This window comes from Pantherophis guttatus, chromosome 1 (genome assembly GCF_059756535.1).
Source record: "Pantherophis guttatus breed Tessera chromosome 1, ASM5975653v1, whole genome shotgun sequence".
Lineage (NCBI taxonomy): Eukaryota > Metazoa > Chordata > Lepidosauria > Squamata > Colubridae > Pantherophis > Pantherophis guttatus.
In genome coordinates this window covers 109,075,448-109,101,297 of record NC_142063.1, presented here as the reverse complement: position 1 = coordinate 109,101,297, position 25,850 = coordinate 109,075,448, and the positions used below count along the sequence as shown (strand labels likewise).

At 41.0% G+C, this 25,850-nt stretch overlaps 1 protein-coding gene across 5 annotated transcripts in view; it reads left to right on the top strand.

Annotated features, from left to right (window-relative positions):
* The window catches only part of CHKA (choline kinase alpha), a 41,677-nt gene extending 20,079 nt beyond the window's left edge, over window positions 1-21,598 (top strand). For all 5 annotated transcript variants that reach the window (XM_060687757.2, XM_034416771.3, XM_087880840.1 and 2 more), the window contains 9 exons: window positions 8,398-8,511; window positions 9,061-9,194; window positions 10,338-10,442; window positions 12,428-12,486; window positions 13,426-13,513; window positions 15,926-16,034; window positions 16,661-16,767; window positions 19,631-19,712; window positions 20,441-21,598. In XM_060687757.2, coding sequence (XP_060543740.2) covers window positions 8,398-8,511; window positions 9,061-9,194; window positions 10,338-10,442; window positions 12,428-12,486; window positions 13,426-13,513; window positions 15,926-16,034; window positions 16,661-16,767; window positions 19,631-19,712; window positions 20,441-20,500 — 858 coding nt within the window. In that variant the 3' untranslated portion in view covers window positions 20,501-21,598. The remainder of the gene's footprint in view (window positions 1-8,397; window positions 8,512-9,060; window positions 9,195-10,337; window positions 10,443-12,427; window positions 12,487-13,425; window positions 13,514-15,925; window positions 16,035-16,660; window positions 16,768-19,630; window positions 19,713-20,440) is intronic.
* The last annotated feature ends 4,252 nt before the right edge of the window (window positions 21,599-25,850 follow it).

Below are 25,850 nucleotides of genomic sequence, written 5' to 3'. Positions count from 1 at the left end.
TTCAATCCCACAACCATGGGGCTCCGCGCTGGGGAAGGATTGAACCCGGCTCTGTCCTGTAGCATTCAGGCCTTAGTATCTGAAACAATTTCTAAAATCCTGTCTACTGGACATCATCAAAGCATCCAGTTTCCCTCTGTGTCAATGGCCCTTCAGCCATCCCCCAGCTGTCCGGCAGGCTGGACCCTGAAGGATTTTCTCATCAGGATTCGGTCCACAGTGAGGATTCCTTGCTCGATGATGATGACCGTGGGGCTATGGAGTTTTCCAATGACGACAGTCTGGAGCCAGACAGACCGTCCTTTACAAGCCTTTTCCATACTTCCCTCTTTAAGACCTTATTGCATAAGGCTAAAGTCTTGACTTGTTTGGCTGCCTCCGAAGCGCAATCTGATCATCAAGAGGCGTCTAATCCCCACAATGTGTTATTTACAGTTCCCAAGACAGAGCAGGAATTTATTCCCTGTCCTCAACTTTTCTCAGAAGTGATTCAACGGCCATGGAGCCAGCCCGGTTCTCTAACGGCACCTAATGGTCACGACAAAAAGCTATATTGCTCTGCCCAAAGTATTCAGGATTTGCTTCAGCTGCCATTGGTATATGTGCCTGTGGCCAACCTAACCTCTTCCACTATCCTGACCAATGATACTGCAGATGGCCTGAGGACAGAGAACCGTAAGGCTGAATTCACCTTCCGCAAGACTCACCAGGCAACCGCCTGGGCCATTAGAGCGGCTACTTCGGCATCATTCTTCAATCGAGTGTCATTGATTTGGCTCCACCAACTGCAAGAACGCCTTCCCCCGGAAGACGCCAGGCTGCACCAAGATATCAACAAATTGGTTGCAGCCACCGAATAATCGGCTATCGCCTCTCTGCGGTGAAATTCGCTTCACGCGCCTTCGTCTCCACCGTAACATCTCGTTGCCTCCTTTGGTTGCGCCACTGGAGGGCAGATGCAAAATCCAAGTGGCGCCTTCCATCAGGACCCTACAAGGGTTCCAACCTCTTTGGAGACGCCTTGGACCCTATATTTGTGGAAGATAAGGATAAAAGGAAAATTATGCCATCTTCCTACAGACGGGCTGACCGTAGGTATACTCCATACGTGCCGAGGCAGGCCTTTCGGACTGAGCTGGGACCCAGCGGGTCCCAATCCTACAGGCCTTATTTTCAAGGGTCTGACCGTCCATCTGACTGGACCTCCTTTAGAGATTGGGGTAGACACCAGCCCCAGGCCAAATGTCCGTTTAGAGGATCGGGCACTCAGCCCTTCCGACATGGCAAGTGACTGCCAAACCACCTGCCCCATTGGCGGCTGACTCCAGCACTTCCTTCCCCAATGGGAGCAGTCTACGACAGATGCATGGGTCTTACAATCACTGAGGCTGGGCCTCACCTTGGAATTTTCCTACAGCCCTCCCAACCGCTACATCGAGTATCCGGTTTCAACCCACCCGGACAAAAGACGGTTGATGGACGCGGAAATCCAGCTTCTCCTGGACATCTGCACCATAGAGCCGGTTCCCATAGAACATCATGGTACAGATTTTTACCCCATCTTTTTCCTCGTTCCAAAGGGTTCCGGGGGCTGGAGGGGGATATTGGATGTAAAGGAACTAAACAAGCGGGTGGTCTACACCAATTCAAGATACATTCACTCAGATTGATCTTGGGTTGCATTCGAAAGGCGGACTTGATGACTTCCATAGACCTCAAGGAGGCCTACCTTCATGTGCCAATACATCCCATCGAAGGTTCCTGTGATTCACGTATGCCAATTGGCATTTTCAATATTGGGCCATGCCATTCGGCCTCTCATTGGCCCCCAGGACCTTCACAAAACTTCTGGCAGCAGTGGCTGCCACCCTCCAACTCATTCCCATCAGAGTCCTTTGCTATTTGGACGATATTCTCATCCTGTCATCATCTCATGCACAAGCCATACAAGACCTGACGATGGTACGCCGGACCTTGCAACTTCACGGGTTCTCCCTGAATTTGGAGAAAAGTCACCTACGACCCACCACTCGCATTCTCCATCTAGGTGCGGTGATAGACTTGTCCAAGGACAGTCTTCTTGTCTCCGGATTGTCGCCTCAGCATTCTGACCTTAATATCTCAGATCATTGCATCCGGATCTGTTCCCCTGTTTCTATTATCTCAACTGCTCGGGAAGATGATCTCGTGCATGTCAATTGTACTGTGGGCTCATCTCCACGCCCATCCTTTACAATGGTACCCGCTCCCGTACCAGAAATCTCTTCACAGCAACTCCAGAGCCAATGTGAGGCTGCCACAATCGGTCCGCCTGTCTCTCACTTGGTGGACTTCCACGGCCACGACAAAGGGGTGCATATTCCAGGAGCCACAGAGGGTCACTGTGACAACGGATGCGAGTCTGATGGGTTGGGGCGCCCATCTCCTCTCCAGAGTGGCTCAGGGTCGCTGGTTGTCGTCGGAGCTCCAGAACGATATCAACTGGTTGGAGCTGAGGGCAGTCCATCTAGCCCTCCGGCACTTTCGCTCAGACGTGGCAGGTCAGCATGTGCTAATTTTAACAGACAACATAACCACGAAAGCACACGTGAACCATGAGGGCAGCACTCATTCCAAGCCACTCATGGACGAGGCCGCAAAGATGCTGTCCTGGGTGGAGAGGCACACTCGATCACAGCACAACACATCTCCGGGTCGACCAATATCCAGGCGGATTGGATGAGCTGGACGCGGATAGATCCGGCGGAGTGGCGTCTGCATCCCACTCTATTCAGGGAGCTGTCGCACCGGTTTGGACTTCTGATTGTAGATCTCTTTGCCCATTTCAACAACACTCAGCTTCCCTGGTTCTTCTCCTGGTTCCCGTGCCCAGAATCAGAAGGGGTTAACGCACTCCGGAGTCCTTGGCCGCAGGGTCTCCTCTATGCATTCCCACCCCTCCTGCTCATCCCGAGGGCGGTGCGCAAGATCCTGATGGAGGGTGCAGACATTCTTCTGGTCGCCCCCCATTGGCTGCGCCGACCATGGTATGCGGAACTAGTGAGCCTGTCTGTCACCCGTCCCTGGAGGATCCCCCAGGACAGGATTTCTCTCAGCCAGGGGGGTCATTTGGCATCCAGAGCCCCACTGGCTCCAGTTGACAGTCTGGCATTTGAGAGGATCCTCCTGAGGAAGGACAACCTTTCAGGGCAGGTGATCTCCACCATTCAAGCTTCTAGGCAAGAATCCACCAACTGGATCTACAACACCACGTGGAGGTCGTTTTGCCTAGGGTGTTCCCGGAAGCATGTTGATACAACCTCAGCTTCTGTGTTTGACATCCTAGAGTTCCTCCAAGACGGCTTCGACAAAGGTCTCGCCCCAAACACACTTTGCAGGCAAATAGCAGCCCTGCACACCGTTCTACTGGTCTCACTGACTTATCCTCTTACACAGTACCCGAAGATTCGTAGTTTTTTGCGAGGAGCTGCCAACTTATGTCCCCCCATTGTCCACCGCTACCCAACGTGGGACCTTTCCCTGGTACTCCAAGCGTTCATGTTGCCTCCCTTCGAACCTTTGGGATCCATCAGCCTCCGATTTCTTACTCTGAAAGTCGCCTTCTTGGTGGCGATCACTTCTGCCCGAAGAGTTTCCAAGATTGCTTCCTTGTCTGTTCGGAGCGATCTCTGTATCTTCCATCTGAACAGAGTGGTCCTGCAGATGGATCCTTCCTTTTTGCCCAAGGTCAACTCGTTATACCATCACACACAGGAGCTAGTGCTGCCTGATTTTTGCCCGGGCCCAAGGCACCGACTAGAAGCCCAGTGGCATACCTTGGACGTCAGGAGGGCCCTCTGCAGGTATATTAAGCGGACTGCACCTTTCCGAAGATCTGAGGTGCTCTTCGTCTCCTTTCTTCCTGCATTATTGGGCCGGAAAATATCCTCATCTACGATCGGCCACTGGATTAAAGCGTGCAAATGCAATACGCACTCAAGCACAGGCCCCTGCCCGGATGGATCCTGCCACACTCAATGAGGAGTGCTTCCACCACTGCTGCTTGGGCCACTCAAGCTTCTGTGACCGACATCTGCAGGGCGGCTACCTGGACTTCGCTTACGCCATTCATACGCCATTACAAGGTTAACTCCTTTGCCTCAGCGAGGCGTCCTTCGGACGGCGAGTGTTACAATCGGTCCATTCTACAAAGGCCACCCAGGAGCATTCAGCCTCCCTACCTACCTAGTACTTGCTTGGGTATATCCCACGCTTTTGGATTCTCCAAGCAGCGCGCTGGAGAACGGACGTTGGCTTACCTGAACGTCCTTTCTAGGCACGCTGCTGGAGAATCCAACCTGCCCTGGCTGGCTTCTGCTCTTCGGTTCCGGATGGCTCTGCTTGATCTTCTTCCTGTCTCCTCTTTCGTGAACAAAACTGAGCCTCAGCCAGGCAGTGGAGGCAGAGTCAACAAAATTTAAAGGCATATTCACTCAGTCTCTGGCTAACAGACTAAGAAGAACCCACACTTTTGGATTCTCCAGAGGCGCGCCTAGAAGGGACGTTCAGGTAAGCCAACGTCCGTTTTGGAGAAAAGAACAAACTGTTGAGAAAGATTCTGACGTGACAGTAATATATAAGGATGACATCCTAGAATTAAGATTGATAATATATTCATATCAGCTGAGGAGGATCAATGCCTCAAATCAGATGAAGCAAATAATGTTCGTAGTATATACAGAATATATAAAATCATATGTTTAGACTGGGATTAAAACCACACACATTAAATGATTTTATTTGGAGAAAAGTGAGGGGGGAAGAGAACTGTAACCTTGAACTGTATTTCAAAAGTAACACCAGCCGGCTGTAGTCAATAAAAACCAGCTGTAGCAGTCATGGGGAAAACTACAGATGCTCATGTAAGCAAGTATATTGAGCCAAAATGCCTTCAGGCACTCTAAAGGCTACCTTATCCAGTAGTATTAAGAAAACTTTGACTCGTGAAGCATTTAGTAGCAAAAACAAGAGATGTGACAGTTCCAATCTAGTACTGAGCTCCTGTTTGTATCCTATCAAGTACGAAAATAGAAGAAACCATCACCACCTCTTCAAGATAGTGTTTTCTCCAAATTCATGGGAAGCCTTAATTATGTAGACGTATACAAATTCACATGCTAAAAGGAAATATTTAATTTGTACAATGTATACAATTGCCTATCTCATAATATGACTCTAAAAACAGAAGCATAATTTATAAAATGAACATTTCAAAATAATGATCCAAAATAGTCTTCATAAGAATACATGACTGAGGATTTAAAACTTGTTCTATTTTCAATTTATAAATGAGATAGATACACCTACAGTATTGGTTTAACTCCTTGACCTAAATGTCTGAAGAATTATCCAGTTTTTGAATGTCTTATGTAAGGACAAGAGGGCTGGAGATACCTTTGATCACCAGGATCAAAGGTATCCATAAGGCAAGTGCTACATCAGCAAAAAACACAACTTCCAATTTTTCTGATTGAAGGGACCTGTTAGTTCTTGGTGGGCAAGCAGAAACAGCTGGAGATAAGAACATCCTGGTTGTAAGTGACACCCAGCACTTGAATGGTATGGGCCAGCTCACTGGAGCTATTGTGAAAAGGGCCTCCTGGTCAATGGTGTAAATTTGTGTACAAGATGAACCTGTATAAAATCCCTTTTAGCCACAGTTGCCACTAGCAATTTGAGCAGGAGCTGTGAGTCTAGGACAGTGGTTCTCAACCTGTGGGTCGGGACCCCTTTGGGGGTTGAACGACCCTTTCACAGGGGTCGCCTAAGACCATCGGAAAACACATATTTTCAATGGTTTTAGGAATAATTTTATGGTTGGGGGTCACCACCACATGAGGAACTGTATTAAAGGGTCGCGGCATTAGGAAGGTTGAGACCCACTGGTCTAGGAGGACTCTCAAATGACTCATCAGCTTTGCCTAGTGCTGCCGCATTCAGAGATAAGAATGGAAAGTCTCCAGAGCTGGGGGCAGTGGGTCTCAACAAGCTCATCTATTCAGTTTTACTAGGGTTGAACTGAAGTGTATTCTTCTTCATCTGGACCCCAACACTGGACATAACCTTAACAACATTACAGGTAATCCTCAGTTAACAGTAATTGGGACTCGAATGTCTGTCATCAAGCGATATGATTTTACAGCTTGATGTCACATGACTCCTTCACTTAGTGATAGCAATCCTGGCAGTTGCTGCTGTTAACCAAATCCCACATGTCCTTAGGTGAGGACCCACCCTGATCCAAGCCATGGTTTCTCCCAGCCCAAGCCTTGTTAAATTAAGGGATTGCCTTCTCTTTAACTACCCCCACCTGCCTATCTCCTCAGTCCAGTGATGGCTTCGTGAAGACAGTGTGGATAACTGCCTCTTTTAAAACAGATAACAACTCAACCCAGCATTAGCCACTGAAGCCAACCATATGTCACCTTCAGGAGGCCTTTACCAACCAGGAGGGGCATAGATATAAAACACAGATGGCTGAACTTCTGTGGACCTGTCTAGTTAATCGGGACTAGTGTGACTTCCTAGATAATTTAAGGGAATTTTCATTAGCTACATCGCATTTATCTTTAGTTGGCAGGTGAGTGTACACGTCAAAAGGTGAATCCTGTGACAATTCTATTGAAAATTTAATATAAACTTGTAACTATTCATTCAACAGTAGTTAGCTGTATAAAACAATTATTTTAGTCTATATTAGCAAATCCATTTATTTCGATGAAAGGCTGCATAGTTTTAAAAAATCAGAAAATTTTCTATCATAGCAATACTGTTTTCATGTCTGTTTTGTCTCATTTGAAATACTGTTCTGTTTTCTTTATCTGAATGGACATGTCTGAGCAACTCATAACTGTAAACAAACCTTCACAAAAGGTTTTATGTAGAAGTACCTTGAATGCAATGCATTTGGACCATATGATAAATTACTGTGTCTTTCTGGAGAAGAGCTAATTGGCACAGCCCATATTAAGGCTCCATATAAGCTTGTTTGGTTGAATATATCCAGCAATAGTGATAATTTCTAACAAGTGCTAACTAAAAAGGAAAGAATAACCTTGAAATCTCTGTTTGAATTAGGCCAATAACTTTAAAGTTAAAAATTAACAGTTCTTCCAGCAGTCCCTAAAAGGTGTACTCTAATCTCTTTCAAATAACTCTGAGTAAATCATTAGTACTATAGCCTTAGTTTTTTTTAAACGTGATTAATCATTGTTAAGATAAAAACAAATTAATTGAAAGGAGTGTATGTTACTGAAGTATTTCTATTTAAAATTAGATTTAAAAGCTAAAATACGAATGTTTTCAGATGCCTCTTCAAATTAGCAAAACATAAAGAGTATCTTTATTAAGGTTTCAGTTTTTAGCATTACTGGAAATACCAGCAAAAAAAGGTACTGTATTGTATATGTATAATGAGCAATATTATGTATGATTGTTTCAAGGTTTTTGTTATTCACGAAGTTTAGTGTATGTGTTCCTAAGAATTTACATACAAGTAGTCCTTGACTTACAACCACAATTGAGCCCAAAATTTCTGTTTCTAAACACAGTTGTTCAGTGAGTTGTGCCCAATTTTATGATCTTTCTTGCCAAAGTTATTAAGTGAATCACTATAATTGATAAGTTAGCAACATGGTTGTAAGACTAAGCTTCATAATTCAGGACTGAATAGTGCATTGTTATCCTAATGCACATACTTATTCAATACCTAACAGAAAGTTGACTGCTCTCTCAGGTCTCACTGCTAGAGAGAAGAGAGTTTCTCACCAGAATCTACATTGATCTTTCCTTCAGCCCCCTTGTTGCATTCCAGTGTCCAGGATATTACATGACTAATTTTCAAAACTGAAGCCTTCCATATGTTTTAGATTATAACTGCAATCATTCCCATGCTAGTTAAGGTTAATAGAAATTGTAATCCAAAAATATAAAACTACCTAGTTAACATAACTATATGAGATAGGTGTATTGCTACCTCTTCTCTAAGGGAAGTGTTACATTTCCTACTTATCCTATTTTGAAGAGGATACTTTTTCTCATTTTCATTGAACTTCATTTATAAAAAGCCAGTTTGTAAATGAACAGCCAAAAACACCAATATGAAATTTGGTTAAGTACAATTAAATTATCCTTTCCTATATTTAGGATAAGAAACAAGAAGAAATGCCTCACTAATTGTAAAGGGGTCTATAAGTGTCCCTCTGAAAGTTTTGGAAGTTTACACTAGGCATAAATTACATTTATTTTGCAACATGATTATTCTGCAATTTAATTTGTATTTATTCTGCAGTATAAATGTTGAGGTTTTGATTTACATTGATTATATTCATACAGCTTTAGTTATCTCTTCTTTTGTAGGGTGCAGAAGCTGTTGTTCTGGAGAGTGTTATGTTTGCCATTCTTGCAGAGAGAGCTCTTGGACCAAAACTCTATGGAATCTTCCCACAAGGCCGTCTGGAGGAATTCATTCCTGTATGTACTAGATATAAGCTGGTGGTGGTAGTTGAAACTGAATTTGACAGTGTAGCACAAATAAAGACAAAAGTTATATATTTGCTAAGACATAATAATAGGTTTGTTTTATTGTTAGATTGGGCAATATATAGACAATGCAAACTTGATCTCGGATTTTCTGTATTAATTTTTTGCCACTTTCAGTTAATGAAACACATGATAGGGCAGTGATGCCTAACCTTTTCCGGACTGAGTGTTCAAAGCACCAAACCCCCAAAATGCAATGCGCCCCCCCTCCACAAGTGCCCGGCCCTCCTGCACATGCACGCACAGCCCCACATGCGCCCCATGCATGCACGACGTGTGCCATAGGTTCACCATCACAGTGATAGGGTATTCTGCTTTATAGTAGCAGAACAGAGAATGTCACTGTTAAGTAAATTACAGCACTGAAAAATAAAAATACATTAGGTTCTCATTTGAATTCCCTTATTTGTACATTTGTAATTTACCTGGTAGATTCTTTATTTCTCATGTCTTATGTCCTTTTTGCTGTATATATTTCAGAGCAGAAAGTTGGATACCGAGGAACTAAGTGTGCCAGATATATCAGCAGAAATAGCTGAAAAAATGGCTAAATTTCATGGGATGAAAATGCCATTTAATAAAGAACCTAAGTGGCTCTTTGGAACCATGGAGAAGTAAGCAATAGAAGTGCTGTATTTTTATTTTAATATGACAGTTAAGCATCTTAAAAGTAGAACTATTCTACATACAGAGTAATTAAGCCGGATCCAGGAAGGATATGCAGAATGGTTTTGTGTGGAACAGATGGTTTCAGGTGGTCCAGTGCCAGAACTGAAGCATGTCTTGTCTAGATCCAGACAAAACAGCACTGTTTTGTTTCAGTAATGGATCAAAACACAGTTGTACCATGCAGATAGGTTTGTAGGGAATGTAAGGGTAGAAAGAAGCCAAGGACATCAGCAGTGGATGAGGGAGGAAGGGAGAAGTAAGATATGCCACACTGGGATATGGTAGATCTGAGATGACTGGGGAAAGGGGCATAACCCAGGGGGATGTATCACTGAGAGATGTCAAAAAGATAGGGATGGAAGATAGGCAGAGGTCAAAATTGTGAAGAACAAAATAGTTTCTACCGGTTAATCAGAGTACTTTGAAAGAACATGTGGGACATGGTGCCTTTGCTTTGGGTTGAATTAAAATAGCATTTTTCATTTTGTGAGAAAGTTTATCTAATTTGAGGCACACAAATGTCTTAAAAATGTTTAATTAATGTATTTTTCGGAGTATAACCAATCTTTTTTTGGGGAGGAAACCAAGAAAAAAAAAATCAGCCTCTGCCTCCCAGCAATTTGCCTTGTTGCAGCAAACGGGAAACAACCCGCTTTAGTTTCATTTTCATTTTCAGCACAGTCTGATTAGCACAAGAAAAAAAAAGCCTCCCAGCAATTTACCTCTTTGCAACAAACAGCAGAGGCCCGCGCAGCAATAGGCAATGGCAATCTCTGCAACCTGAAACAGGGTCGGGAGGCCGAACCAACAATCAACTGCTTGTGCTAATCAGGCTGTGCTGAAGCTGAAATGGGCTGTTTGCTGCTTGCTGCAAGGTGGTAAATTGCTGGGAGGCAGAGGCCAAAGGGTGGGGGCCAGTGGGTGGGCGTGGCTACATTTGGTGTATAAGATGCACTCAAATTTTCACCCTCTTGTGGGGGGAAAGTGTCTAAAAAATTCAGTACATTTTTCTTTCAGAATATGATTGTGGGCAAAGGGTTGTACATGTTTGCCTAGAATGCTAACTATACAATAAAATCTTCATACAGGTACTTGAACCAAGTCATGAGAATCAAGTTTACAAGAGAGTCACGTGTGAGAAAACTGAATAAGATTCTCAGCTACAACTTGCCTCAAGAAATGAAAAACTTAAGGTATCAGTCCAATTCTTAATAGTTTGTTAGTTCATAATTTTTCTGTGTAATTGATTTAATTACTATGTTGTAAAAGGTAAAGCTTTTATGACTTACTTTTTAATGCCTCTATGTTTAGTACATTTATATCTAGCTGTCTAAGAATATATTGTAGCTATTTGTATCAGTGTTTTCTCATTGTCTAGACCCGTGATGGCGAACCTATGGCACGCGTGCCACAGGTGGCACGTGGAGCCATATTGGTGGGCACGCGAGCTCAGTTCCATTTTCGGGCCTTCTGGGCCCACCAAAAGTAGGGAAACAGGCTGTTTCCAGCCTCCAAAGGGCCTCGGGGGGTGGGGAAGGCCATTTTTGTCCTCCCCAGGCTCCTAGAAAGGCCCTGGAGCCTGGGGAGACCAAAAAACAGGCCTTCCGGTCCCACCAGAAGTCGGCAAATGGGCCGTTTCTGGCCTCTGGAGGGCCTCCGGGGGGTGGGGAAGGCCGTTTTCACCCTCCCCAGGCTCCTAGAAAGGCTCTGGAGCCTGGGGAGGGCGAAAAATGGGCCCACCGTGCCATTGCATGCCAAAAACGGGGAGAGCGGGGGGGTCATGCACGCATGCGCGGGAGGGTGGGGTGCATAGAATTATGGGTGTGGGCACACACGCGCGCGATCCCCTTGCACTCCCCCTGCTTTTAGCACGTGATGGCAAAAAGGTTAGCCATCACTGGTCTAGACACTGCATTCCACAATAGAATATTTTCTTTTTATTTATTGTAGAGGTAGGGCTAGAAGATTACCATAGTCTTTCCTGTGGGAGGAGATCATTCCAACACAAAATCTGGTCCTGCCTTGCTCTGAACTTTAAATGTGCTTGTTGGTTCTTCAGGGGCTTCTTTAGTCTCAGCTAAACTACTTTTCTTTTTATATTACTCCACCTCACACAAATGAGGAAATAGACTATTTAATTAAAAAGTGCATAGTATCTCCTTAACTCAGATGCATATTTTCCTTTTGTCACGTGGCTATCTGTTAAAGAGGCAGCTGGCTTCAGGTGATACTGGTGAGTGGTGCATGGACACCTGCTCCAAAGGACAGCAATCGCCAGTATCCTAACTTTCTCAGGTGTGCTTCCTTCGAACTCTCTTTGGCTCATCATTCTAAAACTGGAGATGGGGCTATTTTCTCCCATGGAAAGCACCATCAGAATCTTCTAAACCTACCTCTGGATCAGGGAGAGAGGGAGAAATCCTATACTGTAGAATGGCCTATTTAAGCTGTAGAGAAAGGACTTCCACTGCATATCCAGTGTACTGTTTCAGTGACATATCCCATTAATATGGAGAGAGCAAAGCAAGTATCCATGGCAGCCTATTAAAATAAATTGAAAGTAAATTCTTTCCTCTCCCCATTATACATTTGCATGACATGAAATGTCAGCAAATGTTGTTCAATTGTGAACGTAGCTCTTTCGACCTCATTCCCTAAATGGTGCATCTACAAATCATATTACAACATACCTCTTTTGCTTGTTCTAATTAGAAGTTATTGTGCTAGTTATGCATAATGCAGCTATTAGACCATGAAGCACAGGGGGGAGGGGGTGGCTTGCAGGGAGCAGAGCTCGGATCATGTTTACAGTTAAATTATGGCAAGTGATGTCCTAAGATTCTCTCAGAATATTTGTTCAATTGTTGATTTGAAGAAAGGGAGGGAATAATTGACTCTCCCAAGACCTCCAAATAGCTCTCATTGCCTTCATGTACTGTGTCATCATGGGAAAAGGGAGAGTGAAGCCAGCAGGTTTTTAAGAATGCAGTACGTCAAGCTGTTGTTTTGTACTTTGAGGAAATACAAAGTAGGAAGGAAATATCTTCAAAAACAGTTTTCTTGATTAGGTTTGTATAAAACGGTAGAAACATATTCAGGAGATGAATGTAGAAAGTCCTGTTGTCTTCCTGTATTTATGTCCTTAAGTAAAAAAAATATTTGGATTTTTTCCCCTTAGATCTTTACTTGAAGCTACTCCATCTCCAGTTGTGTTTTGTCATAATGACTGCCAAGAAGGTACAATAATATTGTCTTTGCATTTTTTACAGTTGTTATTGTCTTAATAAGTTAAGTTTATAGCAAAGTAAATGTTCATATCTAGACATCTGATAAAATTTAGGACATGTTCTATTTGGTGAACATGTTCTGTTTACCTCATGGAGGTAAATACTAAGAAATATTCTTGCAGTATTGTATAACAGGATTAGGAAAAGATTAAAATCTAGTCTATTTGTAGCCAGTTCCTAAGATAGAAATCCATTCTTAGGATGAAAATTTTAAGAGTTAAGGAAGTATAGAAACGAGCTTTGGTGTGTGAAAATATCTTGGACTTCATTTTGATTAAAGTCATTAAGATTGCAGGATTGTTTAGGCCTCACTCTAACCATGCCCTAATAAATACCTTCTTTCTACCATCATTTAAATAACACACACACTATTTACTAATGGCATTCTTATTCTTGAGATGGACTCCAGTTGAGTGCACCTGCCCAAGATATCTGCACAGGGCATGAGTCCTCTGCTTCAGAACAGATCTCTCAGATGCAGCCTTCTATGAAAAGATACAGAACTTTATCCTCATCCAAGGTGCAGCAGTTAAGGGTGGGCAAAGAAAATGGGGAAACTCTGGTGATCACAAAACGGCAGTGAAGAATTAGAATTGCTTTTATTGTATCTTTCTTGCCATTTAGTGCTGTGTGGATTTTTATAGCCCATGTAAAGTAACCCTGCCCAAAGTGGCTGCCTCCCCTGCCTTTATGTGTTCCCCACCATCTCTATGTACACATTCTATATACATACATTTTGCTAATGGAACATTTGTAGCTCTAAAGTTAAAAAATCAAGGTAGTTGAGCTGTCATGTAAGCTATGGAGCCGTTTCCAATGTAATGATCTGAAATTCCCTTAGAAAGCTTGCACAAATCATTTTATACCTCTTGCTTCACCATATCCCCAGGAAATATCTTGCTTCTTGATGGCAGAGAAGATTCTGAAAAACAAAAGCTAATGCTTATTGACTTTGAATACAGCAGTTACAATTATAGGTAAATGTTGGATTTCTCCTTGAATGAATAAAAATACAAGCTTAAGAAATGTCAGATTAGTTGTATGAACTGCTTTTTGCATACATAGTCTGTTTGCTGTTAATCCATCAGGATTACCAGTGTTTGCCTAAAAAAGATATTGAATATAGTATCTGAACATAAGGTGTTTTGCAAAAAAAAATTGGAGTAATAATTTATGCTAAAACTAGTTTAATAAAATTTACATATAAAATAAATCTATTTCAAATGTTTGTAACCAGGATGGGCTTTAAAAATTTTAGCAAGTGGTTCTCTGCCGGGTTCTGGGTGGCCATGGTGGGCATGGCCTAGTTGGCCTCCTGCACCACGGGGAGGTGGGGGAGCCTTTTTGCCCTCCCTGGGCTCCGGAGGCTTTCCTCGAGCCTCCAGGAGGGTGAAAACGGCCTCCCCAGGTTCTGGAGCGGCCTTCCTGAACTAGGCCCATTTTTTGCCCTCCTTGAGCCTTCGCACACGCCCTGCACGGGGGGGTGGGGGGGTGGGGGGGACCAGCCAGGAGTGGGATTGGGGGGTTCTCCGAACTGCAGAATCTTAGCTAAAGGTTCTCCCAAACCCCAAGCAGCCCACCCCAGTTTGTAACAAATTTTAAAATAAAGCTACTTTATAAGTTAAATAGCAAATAATAGCAATTCTTTCTATTCATCTTTCTCAATAATTAGCCTGATTAGTAGTGATAGTGTTTCATGGTCAAATTGATACCTAAACTGACAAGTTTGCAAATGTATTTGCATTGTTTAGAGAATAAGGCATAGCCTCTGAGATTTATAGGACATTAAACTAATTGATTGTTGTATCAGCTTTGTTGCCTGCATAGTCTGATCATGTTGATTTTTGCTGTCAAATTAAGTTTTTTTCCAATGACTAAATGACATATGTATATGAATATGTATCTGGGTTGGGAATTAGAGTTTATAGTACTGATCCTGGGACAATCTGACTTCCTGGGGTGGCAGCTCCATTTTGCTGAGTCTTCAGTTACTTGATACTACCGTATAGCATCTAAGAATTGCTAATAAAGATGGATCCTTATGTCATTTGGTCATCGGAAAATTTTTCAAAAACAGGATAGCAGGAGTAATTTAATCTTCAGGCAGAAAAAGATTTATATGTGTTTTTTTCTGGTTAAAAATGTAACTCTTAAAAGATGTATACTTTTGAGAATTGAATAATGAAACATGTTATGTACTTGCGAGTCAGAGTAGATAAATTAGAATAGAGTATTTAATAGACTGAGTTAGTTTTAACATCATTTATGAACTTCATTAGCCTTTAACAATGAGATTTCAACCCTGCTGGTTGGTGAGGTCAATGTAATAGTGGACTATACAGTCAGTTGAGCTTAAGTTCTTCAGAGCTACTGAATTTACCCCCAAGGAAGGATAACTTGGAATTTAAGGCAATCCCCCTAAAAAAAAGAGCAGATGGTGGGGGGGGGATTGTAAAAACAGGTACAAATCAGGTACAACCTATTCTCAACTCAGCCCAGTCCTAGGAATTCTTCTCATCCCAATAAATGTCTGTATATGTTCTATATACCTGCCAGAAGCACATTCAAAAAAGGAGACCAAAAATTGAATTAAATTTTATTTATAGACAATTTTAACTGGTATCACATTTTTAAAATAAATTGATTCTTTTCATATACTGCTAATTTTCTCTTACATGAACCACTGCCACAAGCCAAACACTCAAGTGCCCTCTTCCAAATTCCTCTCTCGCCTTCCAGCAGAGGCAGTAGTAAATAATTTTTTTTAAAAAAACGAATGGAGATGGAGAGAGAAAGGAAAGAATAGCTGGCAAGAACAAAGAGAGAGGAATAAAATATATATGGTAGATGATGAAAGGAGCAATAGTAATTAAACAAGGCTAGTAAGGAAAAAAGAGAAACCCTGTTAAAGTGTTACAAAGGGTTTAAAGCAGAGGTGTCAAGCTTGTGTCATCACAGCATCACGTGACGTATCATGACACTTCCCCCTTCACCAAACCGGGCATGGGTGTAGCCAGCGTGACGCATCTGGCCCGTGGGCCGGGAGTTTGACAGCCCTGGTTTAAAAGATCCTGACTAACCTTCAAAAGTATATATAGTGTTTGTAACAGTTGTCATTCCCACTTATTTCTAAAGTATCTTTCCAACCTTGTCAACAAATATAAGAGGATCTTGCCCCATCAAATAATTTGAGAGAGAAAGCTCATCTGATCACAGCAGTTCACATTGTTTTGTGATGTCACAAATTGATGGATGCTATATGTAGGCCACTAACAAGATAGAACTTAAGTTTCATCCAGCACAGCTCTTTATATAATCCCCAAATTCTTAAGAATATAAATTTTGGAGCTGAATGTATTTCTTACATATTGATAATGTTTTCACTCTAGAGGGTTTGATATTGCTAATCATTTCTGTGAATGGATGTATGACTATGTGCATGAAAAATACCCATTCTTCAAAGCGAACTTCATGAACTATCCCACAAAGAAGCAACAGGTAAGCAGTAAAAATAACTGTTTTAAGTTATAATGTCCTTTACTTTCAAATTGAACTTCATTTCTAAATCGTACATACTCAGCTTTAATCTGCATTCTCAGGTTAAATCTTGCCAAATTGAATTCTTAATCACATAGGAATGGAGAACTATTGTCCTCCACAAATCAAATTACAGAACTAAAATTCTCAGAATCCTTCACCATTGGTTATATTGGCTATAGAATGATAGCTCAAGTATCATCTAGAAGATTACAGAATCCCCAATTCTGTAGTAACTGTCTATAATGGGTGACTTCTGTATTTTTATCCTATGACCCTAGTAGTAGGAAAGTTAGTTTTCTTAATAATAAAATATACCTAGAACACATTTTCTAAATTTTATTTAATTCATCCAGCTAGTGAGAGATACTAGGTGTTAAAGTTCAGTAATATATTGGAGGGAGGCACAGTTTTCCCATCTCTAATAATTTGTTGAATGAATTGGAATACAAATTATTAGATCTAGAATGAAAATGAATACTGTTGCTCGTTTTTTTAAGTGCTTTGATTTTAACTGAAGTTCTAATTATGTTAACATGTTAACAAGCAAATCCATTGCTGTTCTGACAACACTTTTGTGCTTTTAGCTCCATTTCATAACCAGTTATCTAGCTGCATCTCAAAGTGGATTTGAAAATCTGAGCCATGAAGATAAGTCCAAAATAGAAGAAGATATGTTGGTTGAAATAAACAGGTAGCCTCTCTCTTCATTCAAAATTATATGTAATCCTGTTCAGAAAAAATGATTTTCAGTTAATATAAGTAGATTATATACAGTCATGGCCGTAAATGTGGGCACCCCTGAAATTTTTCCAGAAAATGAAGTATTTCTCACAGAAAAGTATTGCAGTAACACATGTTTTGCTATACACATGTTTATTCCCTTTGTGTGTATTGGAACAAAACCAAAAAAGGGAGGAAAAAAAGCAAATTGGACATAATGTCACACAAAACTCCAAAAATGGGCTGGACAAAATCATTGGCACCCTTTCAAAATTGTGGATAAATAAGATTGTTTCAAGCATGTGATGCTCCTTTAAACTCACCTGGGGCAAGTAACAGGTGTGGGCAATATAAAACTCACACCTGAAAGCAGATAAAAAGGAGAGAAGTTCACTTAGTCTTTGCATTGTGTGTCTCTGTGTGCCTCACTAAGCATGGACAACAGAAAGAGGAGAAGAGAACCAAGTCCATCTCCAGAGATCTAGATTTGCCTTTGTCCACAGTGCACAACATTATCAAGAAGTTTGCAACCCATGGCACTGTAGCTAATCTCCCTGGGCGTGGACGGAAGAGAAAAATTGATGAAAGGTGCCAACGCAGGATAGTCCGGATGGTGGATAAGCAGCCCCAAACAAGTTCCAAAGCAATTCAAGCTGTCCTGCAGGCTCAGGGAGCATCAGTGTCAGCGCGAACTATCCATCGACATTTAAATGAAATGAAACGCTATGGCAGGAGACCCCACTGCTGACACAGAGACATAAAAAAGCAAGACTACAGTTTGCCAACATGTACATGAGTAAGCCAAAATCCTTCTGGGCAAACGTCTTGTGGACAGATGAGACCAAGATAGAGCTTTTTGGTAAAGCACATCATTCTACTGTTTACCGCAAATGGAGTGAGGCCTACAAAGAAAAGAACACAGTACCTATAGTGAAATATGGTGGAGGTTCACTGTTGTTTTGGGGTTGTTTTGCTGCCTCTGGCACTGGGTGCCTTGAATGTGTGCAAGGCATCATGAAATCTGAGAATTACCAACAGATTTTGGGTTGCACTGTAGATTCCAGTGTCAGAAAGCTGGGTTTGCGTTGGAGATCTTGGGTCTTCCAGCAGGACAGTGACCCCAAACATATGTCAAAAAGCACCCAGAAATGGATGGCAACAAAGCGCTGGAGAGTTCTGAAGTGGCCAGCAATGAGTCCAGCTCTCAATCCCATTGAACACCTGTGGAGAGATCTTAAAATTGCTGTTGGGAAGAGGCGCCCTTCCAATAAGAGAGACCTGGAGCAGTTTGCAAAGGAAGAGTGGTCCAAAATTCTGGGTGAGAGGTGTAAGAAGCTTATTGATGGTTATCGGAAGCGACTGATTTCAGTTATTTATTCCAAAGGGTGTGCAATCAAATATTAAGCAAAGGGTGCCAATGATTTTGTCCAGCCCATTTTTGGAGTTTTGTGTGACATGTCCAATTTGCTTTTTTTCCTCCCTTTTTTGGTTTTGTTCCAATACACACAAAGGGAATAAACATGTGTATAGCAAAACATGTGTTACTGCAATACTTTTCTGTGAGAAATACTTCATTTTCTGGAAAAATTTCAGGGGTGCCAACATTTACGGCCATGACTGTATGACATTCTTCAGAGTTTAGTTTGGTATCTAATCTGAATTAGTACTTACAGATAAGGTTGCTGATTATTTAGATTGTAATTATTTTTCTAAGCTGGATGATTTCATTACCACCTGCTCTGAGGAAAAAATCTAGTTTTATCAGTAAGCATAGAAACATGACAGAGAAAGCTTCCACAATTAAAGACACATTTAATACTTGCTAGTTGAGGATATGTAATCTGGTTTCTTGAATATCTCCTTGATGTTAATCAAGGTGCCTCCACTACTTATTTTACTCTGATTAAAAATTAGATGGAAAGTGAATGAGCTAAAAAATCAAAATTCCATCCTGCAGTATTATTTTTATTTCCAAGAGTACCTTTGTTGCCTACCTAGGCTTGATAGCCTTTTTTAGAAAAAAAAAATAGCATGGAACATCAGTGGAATGCTTTATTTGAAACTGTGCATACTTACTTTGAGCCGTCACTCTCTCTCTCAGCCCAACTCACCTGACAGGATGGTGATTGTGGGAAAAATAGGAGGAGGAAGTTGTGTTTATTTGCCACCTTGAGTTATTTATAAAATGATAAAAGTGGAAATAAATAAATAACCCCCTAAAAACAAGATTTTTAACTGGGGTATTTGGAAGGATATAAAAGGAGGAAAACAGAATTGTCTCTGCTTTGTTATCTTATACTTGATTATTTTAATGTTTCTTAATATTTTTATGCTTTAAGCCACCCAGTGTCGTTTGATATGAGATAGGCGGCAAATACATTCATGAATGAATAGGAAGACACAATCTCTCAGATAAATTATATGGGTGCTTGTGGCTGATAACACCCACTCTTATAAATTTCACTATATAAATTTAGAGACCACATAAAATAGCCTTTCAAATTATTAAGAGTCCAGGATACCTGAGAGTTACCTTCTCTATAAAGCTGTTCATGCCCAGATATCTATTGGAAAGAAACCATTTTCTTTCACTTTTCAGAACACGAGCAGCCTGTTTCTATTATACATTTTAGGTTAGAGAAGAGAACACATAGTCCTCCCTGTATGGGGGCTTCCACCATCCCACATCATGTATCATGCCAGGAGAGGTAATGAGTTCAGTTGGAGGACATGTCCATCTCCCTTTTATATTCTAGTCAAGAGAAGCAAGGGTGGATTTGTGTTTGGTATCAAAACATACTGTGACAGTATTCAATTATAGTTTTCTTTGACAGGTTTGCTCTTGCATCTCATATCTTCTGGGGTCTGTGGTCCATTATACAGGCAAAGATATCATCTATTGAGTTTGGATACATGGTATGCCTTTTAAAAAGTCTCACATTTTTAAACATCTGCGTCCTTCACAGCCAAGTTCTTATGCCTGTGTAAGAAAGAGTTGAGAAATTGGAGCTTTGTAAGTTTTGCATAACTTTTAAGCCCCCTCAGCATGACCAATGATGAGGAATGCTAGGAATTAGTTTTGTAACATCTGAAGAGTCCAGTCTCTCTACTTGTCTCAGACTAATCTAAATCACCTCCAAAACTCTTATGTTTTCAGCATTTAATTTAACTGAAAATCAGTTATTAACAATTGTGAGTGTTTGTCTCATCAAGGATTTAATGAACGGTCACCTTGTCATTAAAAAACCATGGTACTTGCTATCACCAGCAACTTGGCTTTGACTGCTTTAATGATACTACATTAAATGTCAGTTAACTGTATCATTTTGATTGTCCTTAGCTGTCCTTTTAACTTATTTTCAAAAACTAGTTTATACTTATACTGGGCACATAAATTCAATTTTAAATCCAGGTTGCAGCAAGGATCATTAAATAAGAATTGATACCTGAAAAAGTATTGCATTCCCATCCTAAGTGATTTCTTAGCATCACTTAGAATGCTCACACTTACTTGTAAAAGAGAACCAAGTGCCGTCATACAAATAGATCTGCATGAAATTCTAGTATAATGCTTGTTCCCTGAAATTGGGACACATTATAAGAGCTTCAGTCTTTTCAACTGTAGTATTTTCCCCCCCACTTAGGACTATGCACTCTCCAGATTTGATGCCTACTTTGAGCAGAAGAGGAAACTCAAAGTGTGAAGGTTGAAGACTGGACAATCAGTCACTGTACTGTATAAGGAAGGCAGCTGGGCAGAAATTCCACTGTGCTTAGGCTACTGTAGTTGTAATGAAGGTTTTGCAAATTCCAACTACTCGGATGCAATGCTGAAGACTGCACAAAATGGCTGTTTACTTTTTTACAGTTTCATAAGTCTCTGGAATGCAAATTGATAGCTGATGGATAATATAACAGTGCAATATCAAATGTTTTAAATCTAGAAGGTATTATGAGGGAAACCTTGAGTGTTAATGTGAACCATCCCTTATTTCAGAAGCAAGAAGTGTTAACTGTGGGTATCTATTTTTTTAACTAACATATTTTATTGACAATGCATTATATAAGCTACCAGTTAAGGGGGAAGTTCCAATTCTCTCTCTTTTTGTTAAGGGGAAATTGATTACACTCTGAATTTTTGCTGAAACCTGTTTGAGCAAAGGTCATAGTTATATGACAAATGTATGTCAGTCAGTTCAGAAAAAGACTGGTAAACTTAACACTAATCCATACTGGGCTGAAAGAACTCAGAAGAGCTTCTACAACCCAGTTTCTCTTGTCATGCAATAGCTTTCATTTTCTGGTATGTTGGTAGAACAAGGCAATACAGATACATCTCAAACTGGAGCATGCAAGTCTTGCTATTTCCTGTTAGTTTATTTCACAGTTTCAATCCAGGATATGCTAAACATTCAGTAACAGTCATGTTGTATTGCATTGTTCTTCTCTAAGAAGTTCCCCAGGCTGATAGAAATGGGATGAGTGCCTTGAATTCCTCTAGCAGCTGCTTCTTGCTAAAAGGAGAAAAGTAGGGGCAAACAAAAACAGGGAGGAGCTGAGGGACACTTAGGCAGTAGTGGCAGGCTGGTGCCTTGTTGGGGGCATGCTGCTCCTTGTTTAAAACCCTGCCACCTTTCCAACAGTTAAGTGGATGTTTCTTGTGCAAAGAATACATTGAACTATGTATGTGAAAACTCCAATGAGTATAAGTTTTGTGAGGGTATCTAGAAAATGTATCTCCTAACTATTCTTTGGTGTGCTTTCTGCTTAACTTGTATTGGACAAATAAACTTTTTAAAGTCTTCTTCTTGTTGTAAAATTTGATTATTACTTTGTCCTCATTAAGTCTTGAATTCTATTTCCCCTTTCCTATGGCAGTGTGCTTGACTTGTATGAGCATCTTCGGTGACGTAGAAAGAATGCCAGTATGTATTGCGATGTTAACACACAAATGCCATGAACATATTTGCAGTTCATTACAGATAACCACAGTGTCAGGGTTCCAAGTAACAGACCCAACGAAAGATTCCCCCTCCCAGTTTCCCACAGTAGTAAATGTGGCAGGCCTGAAGATCCAACGAAAAAGATGGCTTCTAGGCCTGACACACAGCTTATCTGACACCTTGTGCTAAGCAACTTTGTTTAGTATGGGTTTACATAGTATGGGTTGATATTAATATGTAAATCCAACATTGTGGTTTATAAAATAGAATGTATAGCTTAGTGACCTTGTTTAGTAAACCAGAATTAATTATTGTTTAGAACTCTAAGCAAATTTCTATGGTTGTTATCTTTTGTCTCCCCCTTCTCTAGGAGTAATAATTTTTTTTGGGGGGGGGGTTGCCTTTCAATGCAATAAGGCTCTATAATTTGTCATGGATACAGGTATTTCTTGATAGTAAAAAGCAAAAGGGATCATCATTCAGTTCTTACCAAGACTCATGGAGTCAGTGAAATATTATGGGAGGTAAATTAAAACAATTGTGGATGAAGGGTTTAACTTGAAATTAAATCCAGAAAGGTGCTGCATTTTGAAAAGCTGGCATACTGCATATCTGGAAGATGGTCAGTTGCTACCTTTTTACCCTTGACATGATTCCCAGCTTCTCCTGCAATTTTGCATAATTATGGTCCTTTTCTGAATTAAAAATTGGTCCTTTTTTGAATTAAATATTCAAAGAATGGGACTTGACAATAAGGCTTGTATTATACAGCAGCATGAACATTGCTGCAGTAGAAACTCTCTCAGCCATTTCCTCTGCCATCCATAAACACTCTTGTACTGAAAACCAAAAGTGCCCTCCATAACTTCTTCCAGAGCCACCATCAAAATTGCAGGGCACAAAGGTGGAGGGAGGCAGGGAGGGCCCAGGGATTCCACTCTTCAAAATGACCATCAACTCCCCGGCTGATAACTTCTCCTTTGCAGAAAGCTATAGGTTTAATGGAGGGGGTGGGAATCAATAAGAGTTTCAAGAGATAGAGTGAATAATACTGATCAGCAGAGGTCCAGGATTTGAGGACTGGGAGATTTTTCTGTAAACTTACATGTTTTAGGTTTACTCTCAATTGTTTATTTTGCACCTCAAAGTGATCAGAAGCTGAATTCTAACAATGCAGAGGAGGCTCTGGAAATCACAAAAAACCTCCTCTTTTTCTATTTATTCTTGAATTTTGCCATTCCTTCATTGACAGCCATTTTGGACTGGATCATTTCAAACTATAAATGTTGCCATTTTAATCCTTGCAGCTAAATCACTTTGGATGTCTGATTAGCGTATTAAGAGAAAGAATAGCTGACATGGAAGAATCTAAATTACTGCCAGTTCAGTTTATTTTCCTATCCAATAATTCAGCTTTGACTAACAAGATCAATGTCCAAAGAATGACAGGAGTGATGGTGGTAAACAGGCTGTTCATAACACACATTAGTTTTAAATACGAACAAAACCATGCTTCAAGATTTTAGAATCAGTTAAATTATTTTGAGAAACTCTTGACTTTTTGTGGTATGAAAAAAAAATGCAAATCAATGAAATTATAGTGAGGGAGAGAAAATGATTCCACAGAAGCATTGTGAAGTTTTAAAAGTGAAACCCCTGTTATATATGGCTTAGGACCAGGATATTTGGCGGACCTCTTACAGCCAGCAACGATATCCCATCGCCCGGTTCACGCCCATAGAGGGCCTACTCAGGGTGCCGTCGGCTAGACAGTGGCGGTTGGCGGCCCCCAGGGGTAGAGCCTTCTCGGTCGGTGCGCCCACCCTCTGGAATCAACTCCCCTTGGAGCTCCGATTAGCTCCTGACCTTCGCACCTTCCGCCGGGAATTAAAAACTTGGCTTTTCAAATCCCTTGACCTGGACTGATGATGGGGTTTTAATTGGTTTTAAGGGTTAATTTTAAATTTTTTTAGATTTTAGTCTTTATTTTATATTGTGGCTTGTGTTTTATTGTTGTGAACCGCCCTGAGTCCATTGTGAGATAGGGCGGCATATAAGCCGAATAAAATAAATAAATAAATAACCCCTAAGCCCAGAGTCCAAAATTATTCAGCTGCACGCAGTTTTCTTCAGCTTAAATGTATACAATGTGTTGGGTGCAATTCCTTTTCTCTTTACCAGGCTAACCTAGTAAAGGTCTGCTCAGGAAATTTTCATGGAAGAAAAGAGGTGATCTTTGTTCCTGCTTCCCTTTGCAGTTCCTCAGTCCCTCCCCACTCCCTGTTATACGTAACAGCTGCCTGTAAATCCACATTTCAAATGCTAAATAAAGCATCTGATACCAACAGATACCATTTAAAGTTGCATCTTTTCTCATGCTCAGTATGTAGTACCTAAGTGCCAGCACAAGGGATCAATGCCCATATAAATGGTTAATAGTTTGCAAAGCAGGTACCTTATTCTGTGATCATGTGTAAGATGGTTAGATGTATGTAAAGTGCAGGGGTTTGGCAGGGGTCTCTCTCTTCCTCCCTCTCTCCCTCCCCCCCTCTCTCTCTCACACACACACACAGAGGTTTTAGGCAGAATGAGAGGGTGAGAGAAGAGTGAGAGCCATAGAGTAAGTGCTGGAAAGAAAGTGTGAGAGACAGAAGCAAGTGGAAGATATGAGAGCAACAAAGCAGAAGAAATAAGCTGGAGGTAACAGTGCGCAGTAGAAAGGAAGAACATGAAGTGAGGGATTGGAGAGTCTCTGTTCTCCTACAGTATGGGGAAGCCCCATCCATTTCAAGAAGCCCCTAATAGATGGGCAAACTAGGGCTCTTTCTGAATTTGTCTCAGCTCCAGCACCACCCCACTTTCCTGACAACCGGAAATATATCAGTTGTTTCTTATCATGTGTCCCAATGGATAGCACTACAGTATAACCAGCCTTATTACCAATTAATATCCATCACATGTCCAAGTGTCCATCAAGAGCTTACACCGACCCAATGTCTGATTTTTTTCAACATAGACCACCCGGTCCTTGAATGGCTGGGTGGACTGGACATAAACATTTGAACCACGATAAGTCCATGTATTTGCCATACACTAAATAAATAAACCAATTAATAATGGTAAGAAGCTATAATCAGATACAAATAGGTACTGAACAATTCTTGCTGGCATATTTTTGTGCTACCTCACTGCCTGGAGGAAATCACATTCAACCAACTGTCTGAATGTATTCTAAATCTTCCTGAATAAAATAAATAAATAAAATCCCCTGCTACAAGATGATGTGATATTATCCTGACAGTAGTTCTGTAAGATACTGGTCTTTGCAGGTGGCTACTTAGTCATCAAGTATCTAGATTTGATGAATCACCTTCTAATTGGGCTATCATCTGGTGATTTGGTGAAATTAATTTGGTGAGATTGGGGATTCTCTTCAGGGGCATCCACATTGATCTTCTCTTCAGGGACATCTGCCCATGTCTCCAGGATCCTGAGCCCCCGGGGGAGCATTCTGGATGAAGCAAAGTATTTCAACCATTTAAACAAGGAGGAAGGAGGTGGATTATTTGGAAAAAAGGAAAGGGGAAGAGGGGGAAGAGGAGAGAAGAGAAAAGGGAAGAGATTGAAGAACCAAAACCAAAGATTAAAAAGTATGCTTTAGTAGAAAGACACACAACTGTGTCATCACAAATTTTTATTGTTGTTAGTTTCCCTAATAGAGTAAATTACTTTTCAGCCAAATTGGCTATCCATGAATAAAAACCAGATACATTAAGGATTCAAATATACATGAATATGCAAAATCTATTTTGAGGAGATCACAACCTCTGCAATTTCAGTCAGTTTCCCACATTGAAACTTCTAATTTTCTTACAAGGGAAAAATTCAATCACTGTGTGGGCACTAGCCCTATATTTTATCCAAGAGGAACCTAAAGTAGCCCGAGGGGGGGATAATCTTGAGTATCAGAAAGTGAAAATGCAGAAAAAAAAATTCCCATGTAAGTGCTTTGTGATTTCCATTTCATGTCTAAATTAAGGATAAGATTAATGTGTCCTCACACCAGATTAATTACTGCTGGGTCTATGGTTCCTCCCATGTTCTGAACATT